We start from the raw sequence: 9,434 nt of genomic DNA on the forward strand, positions 1-9,434 counted from the left end.
CTTGAAAATAATATTGAGGATAATCAGAGGAAGATAACCTTTTTCTATCTAGTGTATTTTACCATGAGTAAAACCCCAGTCTCCAGACTCCAAAGCCAGGGTTCTACAGCATCTTCTCATTCCTATGGATCTGAGATAAAAAGAAGATGATACGATGTTTCTGCAGGGAAGGAGTCACTGCGGCAGTCAGAGCTTGAGGCTGCCCTGGTGGAAAGTAAAGAGCAGAAGCATCTCTTCATGGAGCCCTCTGCAGGGCCCTCTGTGAAACCCCTACAGGGACTCCAGGTGGGGAGCTGGCGGATCCATCCGCCCAGCCATAGTGAGAAGCACAGCTCTGAGAAGTGGCCTGGCAGAGAGCACCTAGGACCAACCATCCCGTGCTTTGGGATCAGTCAGCAGCCCCTGCAACACAACAGAAACCTCTGAGGCCAGCCAGGTGCTGACTCATATTTCCTTTGGAGGTTATGGGCTGGACAGGCCTGGTCAGCCTTGGTGCAGCTGGGTGGGGGTAGGTATTGGAGAGCAGACTTCATATTGCCTGGAAAGGGGAAGGGGTGCACACCTAGCATGTAAAACACTCTGCAGGACACCCTTTCACAGCCCAGCCTGCTGAGATCCCCCCAAGACCCCCCAGCCAACTCCTCAAGCCAAGTCCTGACAACATGTGGCTAGCAGGGACCACAGCTCTGAGCAAAGAGGGCTGAGTGGTCATACTTTCCACAAGGCCTGTGAAAAACTGGGGGCAACTCGGTGTCTTCTCATGAGACAAACTAATTTCTCAGAGTGTGTGTGCTCCAGCCTCTCCAGATCTCTCTTTGGCTTGGAAGTAGGGGCAGGAGCTCCAGGGCTCTCACACTCTCCACTCCATCCCATCCAAGCCTCTAACAGAGAATGGACATCCTGCAACTACTGGGGGCAGTGACTTTCTCACCCCACACTCCCACCCCCCTCACAGACCAGTGCTTCCTGATGGCTGCTGTGTTTGTGGTAGAGAGCAGCAAGAAAGAGGGCTGAGGGAATATGGGGGACAGGAAGCAGTGGGAATGAGGAGGACAAGACCACTCTAGGCACCAGAAAGAGCAAAGCCACTCTTGTTACCTTGCCCTGATCTTGTACAACCCAGGTTCATTAGCTGAACTTTTAAACTAGCCGAATCTTGCTTAACATTAAGGACAGGATGCCTGAAGGCCACAAGTTCTTCAGGTGAACTGGCTAAAACTGGTCAGATCTAAGATGGCTGCCAGAGTGACACAGACGACTTCTAACTTCATTATAAGAAGATATTCCTCCCCTATCCATCATCCTTATTTTGCTACCCTATGTCTAATAACCTCCTGACCCCCAAGGGTAGGAAGTTCATTTTTAAGTTTATCTTCCACTTCTTCTGTGTTGGCCAAGAATAAAAAGTCTCCACTGCTCAATTGGAACTTAGTCTTTTAGTCCAAGAAGGAAAAGGACCCAGCCTTTGGGGGTCAAATGTGGTCATCCCACATCTTATGACCCCTACCTGCCTCATAGCCTTGCAGAGTCACCTCACAGGAGAGAGAGAACTCAGCAATGGAATAGCCTTCATTCCAAAGCTACAGAGAAAGCTGTCTCAGAAAACCAAAAACTGAATCCATAAGGAATGCCTATGATCTGAGGTGTATTAATAAGTCTATGAGCCACAGGGCTTATGGACGACAGAGCTTCACAGTGAACAAGTGAGGAGAATTTGGGGTCAGATCTCTGACTTCTGTTTGTTCAAGTTCCCTTGGATGATGTGACTCTGAGGACCCCATCCAACCCCAAAGGCTGCCAAGAAGTTCAGTGGACTCTGGAAGATTTTCTTTGTCTTTCCAACTGTGAAAACAGGACAGAGTCCTCCAAGATAGGCTGGAAAGTAGAGTCAGATGAAAACTCTCTGGGAAAAAGCCCTGCCTCCTCTTAGACCTCCCACCCACCAACATTGCTTCCATCCTTTGCCTCCATCCTAGGTGGGATTACACTATTGTATAATTGGAAAATTTATTTAATGACACTTGGTAAGGCAGATTTTATTCATCATGATGGGTTTAGGCACCAAGGCAGTGGGATTTTGCAGTGGAGGAAAGAGATCGAGCTCAACTCTCAATATAGCATGGGCAAGTGGGAATTTATAACCCTGGAGCTGGTTGGCACTCGGTGCATTAAAAATTACTAAGAGGAAACATCAGGGATAGAGAACTCCGAATAAACCAACCTAATGGGATTCTTGCTGAAGACAGGCCAGGATGACCAGACATCACCTGAGAAATAGTGAATGTTAGGACCTGATCAGAGGAGAAGCATGATCAGATACAGCAGGTCAGGGGCTTCTTACTCAACTGATTTAGCAGGACTTCTCGTGAAAAGTGGATTTTACAAGAAGTACACAGATGGGCCTAGAAGTTCAGAGCCTGACTAAATTTGGTAAAGTGATGAGTATTTGTTACTGTCAACTCTTTATATTATCAACACAAACCCTGCCCCAATATGCCTTGGGAAAGGTATTCTCTACCCTTGAAAGCTTAATTTCTACTTTCTGACACCTGCAGCCCTCAGTCATACAGTACAATGAGGACTAAGACAGAAGTACAAGTGAGCATATCATTCCAATAATCCCTAGATCATCAAGAGAAAGACTGCCAGGCCTAGATGTTTTCACACGGGGACTACAGCAAACATTTGAAGACAGATCTTTTCAATGTTGCTTAAAATACACAGACAGCATAATGGAAAACTTCCTAATTAGTTCAATGAAGTAAATTGAAAATTGATGTAATGCCCCCCCAAAAAGAAAATTGATGTAAAAATGATAAAGATTGTATACAATAAAAGAAAAACAGATCCCAATCTTGCTTCCAAATTACTGAGAAAAATTCTAAATAAAATATCATCACACGGACTCCAGTAGCATATTAAAATATATATATATAATGATCAGGTAGTGTCTACTCCAGAATGGCAAGAATGCTTCAAAGCTAGGAAATCCATTAATAGTAAAAAATAGATCTATATTTTAAAAAGGATGTGGTCATTTCCTTTGATTCTGATAAGAAATCTGACAAGAGTCAGTAACCATGACTGAATTTTTTTAAAAAAACAGTAAGAATCAAAAAATTATTTCTCTATGTAATTACTCACACACACACACACAAACACCCACCCACACACAGAGTGAGTTAATCCCAAATCTAATATCTCTTTTAATGGCAAAGCACTAGAGTTATTCCCAAAAAAGCCAAAAATGAAAGATTTACTGGATTCAATTCAATTAAGTTAGAGAAGCAGTTAAAAGAATAAGAATCATCTTTTTATAAGAATTTATAAGGGCATAAAACTATCACTTATGGGTGTATATATGTATATATATATATATATATATATATATATATATATATATATATATATATATATATATATATATATTTAGCTCAAAAAAAAAGTCCATAGTAAAAATGGTATTAACAATAAAAGAATTTTGTGAATTGGCAGTATATAAAATTAATACAAATAAATAATCCTTCTATATGTAATCTCCAACCAGTTAGAATTGTTTTAGAATAAAACCCCTATATATAATAGCAGCAAAAAAAACCCCACAAAACAAGAATAAATTTATTTAACAAGGAATATACAAAAGTCACATGAAAAAATTCTAAAGAATCTGCTATCCAAATATATACAAATATATATTTTTAAACATAACCTACAAATATTAAAAGAAAATGAATAAATTCCTTTAAAACATGAAAGTAATTTTTTAACTGTGAATCAAAATCTAGAAGAATCTATAAATAAAATTTGGTGATGAATAAAGTTGTTTTTTTTTTTTTTAAAGGGCTTTTGCACAGAAGAAAGTGAAAAACTAAGAAAGAATAGATGGAACTTACTTCACACTCAAATGGTTTATCTCCTTAGTATAAAGAGTTCCTAGAAATCTAGAAAAAAAGACCAAGCCTGAACATATCAAAACACCTAAACTAATAGTGTATCTAGCAAAATAAATACAAATGGTCCTCAAACACATGGAAAGTTCTTCAACCTCAGTCATAAATGGAGAGATGAGCATAAAAACTACACTATGAAACCTTTTTTTCTCTCCCACCAAATTGACAAGTCAAATTTTTGGCAATATATTGTATTAGTAAAGCTACAGAGAAACAAGTGTTGCTGTATATTGTAGTTAGGGTGGAAAATGATAACTTCTTTGGAGGAGAGCTCATCAATGTCTGTCAAGATCACAGCTGTGTTTACTTTTGACCCAGGAATACCAAGGAAATAATTGCACAAGGTTATTCACTGAGGCATTATATATACTAGCAATTAAAAAAAAAAAAAAAAGGAAACAATTCAAATATACACCCATAGGAGAATGGTTGACCCTGGTACCTCCACAAAATGGAGTGTGGTGGCACATTTCTATAATCCCAGCAGTTTGGGAGGCTGAGGTAGGAGAATTGAAAATTCAAAGCCAGCCTCAGCAACTTAGAGAGGGCCTAAGCATCTTAGTGAGACCGTGTCTCAAAATAAAAAATAAAAATAAAAAGGGGTGGAGATGTGGCTCAGTGGTTAAGCACCCAGGGTTCAATCGCTGGTACAAAAAACAAAAACACAAATAAAACCAGAAAGAAGATTGGGGCTTTGGGGGAAGTGATGAAAGTAATGAAGATGGAGCACTCAGTGGGATTAGAGCCCTCATTAAAAAGACCTGAAGGAGGTTATTAGTTCCTACCACCATGTAGGACACAGCTAGAAGTCACCAACTATGGAGAACAAGCCCTCGTTATATACCAAATCTTTAGGTGCCCTGATGTTGGACTTCCCAGCCTCCAGGACTATGAGGAATAAATTTCTGTTGTTTGTAAATATTTAGTTTAAGGTGTTTTATTATAACAGCCAGAGACACATAAGATTAAAAAAAAAAAGAGAGAGAGAGAAAGAAAAACCATCCCTATAATCAAAGGGGGGAAAAGACACAAATTAATCTAATTGCCTATAAAATTAATAGTAGAATCACACACACACACACACACAAAAAAAAAAACCAATTATTTCAGTTAAGTTTGAAACAGCTCTTTTTATTTCTTTGGTGGGATATAAAATGCTCCTCCACTTATTGTGGGGGTCACCTCCTGATAGACCCATCATAATTTGAAAATGCTGTAATACCCCTAAGCTGCCCCACATGACATCCTAGCCACACACAGCACTGTGCAGTATCTGCCGTTTGCTCTCAAGATTGAGTGGGCTGACTGGGCCTTATGGAAGCCTACCACTGCCCAGCAACACAAGAATTTCTTGTCACATATGGCTAGCCTGGGAAAAGATCAAAATTCAAAATACTAAGTATGATTTCTGATAAATGTGTGGCACTTTCATGTCATCATAAAGTCAAGAAATCAAAAATCAAACCATTCTAAGATAGGGTCTGTTTGTAATCTGTGATAAAAATGTACATTTATTCCATTCATTCAGTTGTGGGATTTTTCTTAAAATAATAATATAATAAATAACTACCTTAGTGTTAGATTCTCAGCATAAGAGAAAATAATTAGAAGTATAAATCCAAACAATTATAATATAAACTATTACTGCAAACCCCATGATTTTAAATAAAATATGTGTATGTACATACACACATGTATATATAATCTAGCTCTGCCTATTAAAAGAGAAAAAAATTGTAGTGGAAACAAATATTACTAGAGCCAGATTATGGTTTCTAAATGCCATTCTGGTATTTCAGAAACCAGGGCTTCTTAAAGAAATTACTCACTCCAGGTCTGGGGCAAGGAATAAACAAAGCCGGCTTGAGACTTTTCATCTTGCAGGAAACAAGGAAGCTTTGAAAGATCAGTGGGAGCATGTCAGAAAGATAAATCAATTGGATTTTGGCCATAACTGGCCAAAATCAGGCCAATTCAAACATGAAAAAGAAAAATGGTTATGAGAACATATTAAAGACTTATGTAAGAATGATACCCCCTAAATAAAAACAAACCAGGTATGTGCCCCCTGGAGGTGGTATTTCTCTAATTCCTTGTCCTAAAAGTTGGTAAAGGTAGAAATCATTTATCCTGACTCTCCAGACAGAACTATATTTAAGGGTAACTAAATACTCCAGTTGATGAGGGAAAGCAGTTCTTTGCAAAATAATTCCAGCTAACAAATTCAGAGTACATTTTGTAAGCCTTAATGAAATAGTTGGCTTAGTTAAGGATCATCAGTGAACATCAAAACCATTACACAAAAATATGATGGTGGGATAGATGTTCCAAGGACTAAAGCAGCACCCACAGATTGCCTGCTGGTCACAGGGGCAAAACCATGACTGCTCAGAGGAGGGATCAGGCTGTCAGCACTTTCCCCTAGTGACTAATCGAAACATCACTTAAACTTGAACAACTAGAGGTTTAATGCCTTCTAACGGGACCCTAGGGACAATAGCATCTATAAAATGCTCTTGCCTACAAGGTTTAACCTAAATCTAATGAGTTCTCTAGGCATAACTTTTAGTTTGCAGGAAATTCAGTATAGCAGAGATAAACTAGTTAAATGACCACTACAAAGCAGAAAGAAAACAGCAAAAATTCGGGCAATTAATTTAAGAAGGCAACGTCATGGGAAAAATAGAGCAGGGGAGAACTATTCTAGATTGACATAAATTTAGAAAACACAACAGCCAAATCCAATTCACAGTCCTTGGTTGTCCCTTGATTCCAACAAGGAGATAGGGCAGGGGAGGCAATTCTAGGAAATACATATGGATTGGTTGCATTTTCAAACTAATGTCAGTTTTGTTAATCGTTTGTTGGGTAGTGAGTTGTGTTCTTCCAGAATTCATATATTGAAATTCTAATCCCCAGGATTTCAGAATGTGACTCTATTTGGAGATAGGACCTTTAAGGAGATGATTAAGGGAAAATGAATGATTTAGGGTGGGTCCTAATCCAATTTGACTATTGTCCTTAGAAAAAAGAGAAAATTTGGACACAGAGAGACACAAAGACAGAAGTACAGCTTTCATTATTATAACAAAATACCTGAGATATCAAAGGGAAGAAAGGTTTATTTTAGCTCACAGTTTGAGAGGTTTCAATCCATAATCACTTGGCCTGGTTGTCTTTGGGACTGTGGCAAGGTAGAAAATCATGGCAGAAGCACACGGCAGAGGAGGCTGCTCACCTCATATTGACTCAGAAGCAAAGAGAGAGAAACAGAAAGTGACCAGGGCCCCAGTATCCCGCTTCAGGCCAGTCCCCCAATTACCTAACTTCCTTCCACTAGGCCCCACCTCCTAAAGGTTCCACCACCTCCCAATAGCACCACAGGCTGGTGACCAAGTTTTTATCACATGGACCTTTGGGGGACATTCCATGTACAAACTACAGAATATCAGAAAAAAAATTTAGAGCCTTCTGATAAAATTTTTAAGTGAGAAATATTTTAATAGTCTATAAATTTTAAATATTTAACAAATAAATGAAGAAAGGGTGATAAAATGTTAATTGTGAAATTCAGGTATTTGGTAATACAGGTATTACCTTTCTGCTTCTCTGGGAATTTGAAATTCATCATAAAACATCAAAATGAAAAGAAAGAAAATCTTCAAGTAGAGTTGAAAGACAGTGAGCATCAGGCTGGATATCCAGGCAGGGAGGGCACAGAAGAAGAGAGACCAGAAGGAAGAGACCCTTACAAGGAAAGTCTAGCCTGCTTCAAGGTTGATTCAAGGTCTCTACCTTTTAAAACATCTGTACACAAAATAGGGTATTAGAATTAAATTTCACATCAGAGGAATTACCAATGGTAAGGCTGAGAGAGCAGAACAATTTAAAATGAATTTGGAGTGGTAGTAAAACATTACTCATTTCAGTCACTTACATGAACTACTAAACATTTAAGTATGAATACTGTTTAGCATAATAATAATTATGCATACAACTTAAAAAATACAGCTGGAAATATATAATTAATTTAAAATGTCATAACAATTAAAAGAGCTTTTCAATATGTAGCCAAATTCCTGATATTGGATATGTAGTTACTAGTCTGAGCTAAGACTGTTTGATTCTCTGTCATAACAAATTTAACAGCCCTAACACATTTCTTCGTGTCAATCAATCAACAAACATTGAGAACTTACTTTGCAAAACTTCTATACTAGGCATAATGTTGTTACAAAGAATAAAAACTTTAGGAGTTTAGCATCTATTTAGAAATTTTATATTCAAATAAAAATAATTAAGCAATTAGGTAAATCATAAGAGTGAATGAATGATACAGACAAGTGGAGGTGTATTTGTAGGAGAATCCTTTTTATCAGGTAAAAGGAGAAATAAGTAGTTGTGTGGGTGAAGCAAAGATATCTAGTCTCAGAGCAAGAAGATAGACCTAAATAATATAAAAGCAATGTGGAGGTGGTAAAGACCGTTGACAGGCAGGCTATCCTTGTGGAGGGTTGTGATGGCAGTGTTAATCCTCGTATCCAGTCTCCCATGCTCTTAGGTAACACCTCAGAAACATGATGGGACATTCAGGTATGCTTAGGCTGAATGTTTAAAAACATATATTATAGCGGGGAAAACATGGATGTAGGTGGTATCATAGGTCAAAGAAAGGTAGGATAATAGGCTCAGTAAAAGAGAGGGCTGTTTCTTCACCCCCACCTCATCCCAAAGGGATTAATGTGCATAACTTGCTCCTTTGCTCAGACAGGGAAAGTGGTCAATGCAAATGTCTGATGCTCTTGTGAAAGTGGATAGGGAAGCCATGACCCTCGTGGGCTGGACAGAGAGGGGATGTCAAACTCTGGTCCCACAACGGTCCTTCTCAAAACAGACACACATCCTCTTGGCCTTATTCAAATGAAGCTACTCTTTCAGAGTACCTGAGCAAAGGCTTCAAAAAGGGAAAGATGATCGGAGGTATGAGTAACAAAGAGCATGTAGAATTCTCCAAGGGGGAAAAACACTGATCAAAGTACATGTGTGGCCTCCGTATCTCCATTTGTCTCCCAATAAGGCCTTTCCCCATCCCTCCTACCAACCCAATCTACCTCCTGCCCCGCTCCCCCCACCCCCAACCACAATCTGCCATAAAGACTAAAGCTGACAGGGAGTTTTCATGCCAGGCTCAACCCAGCATGAGCTCCATTGCTGATTATGTAAAGCAGCGCCGTAAGTCCAAGCCTCCTAGGTCAATGCTGGGCACCTGGGTTCCCTTTTCTTTTGTGACTTTAATTTGTCCCAGTTTTCTATCCTTCCCCAATCTGCTACCCCAAATGCCCTCCATTCTGCCCCTTGGGTCTCATAATTTGTCATCAGCAAAAAAAATCTCTTTTATTTCCAAATTTTTCTTTAAATCACTGGTTGTCAAAGTGTAAGCCTGGACCAGCCACATCACATCACTTAAAAACTTGCTAGTTCTCC

The 9,434-nt window shown here is 39.0% G+C and overlaps 1 protein-coding gene across 1 annotated transcript in view; it reads right to left on the minus strand.

The window, feature by feature from the left end:
- Tigit (T cell immunoreceptor with Ig and ITIM domains) overlaps nucleotides 1–7,161 on the minus strand; it is a 28,066-nt gene extending 20,905 nt beyond the window's left edge. Inside the window, exon 1 of the mRNA XM_027936176.2 lies at nucleotides 7,086–7,161. Coding sequence (XP_027791977.2) covers nucleotides 7,086–7,156 — 71 coding nt within the window. The 5' untranslated portion in view covers nucleotides 7,157–7,161. The remainder of the gene's footprint in view (nucleotides 1–7,085) is intronic.
- Between the last annotated feature and the right edge of the window lie 2,273 nt (nucleotides 7,162–9,434).

The sequence above is a fragment of the Marmota flaviventris genome, chromosome 8, assembly GCF_047511675.1.
Source record: "Marmota flaviventris isolate mMarFla1 chromosome 8, mMarFla1.hap1, whole genome shotgun sequence".
Classification (NCBI taxonomy): Eukaryota; Metazoa; Chordata; class Mammalia; order Rodentia; family Sciuridae; genus Marmota; species Marmota flaviventris.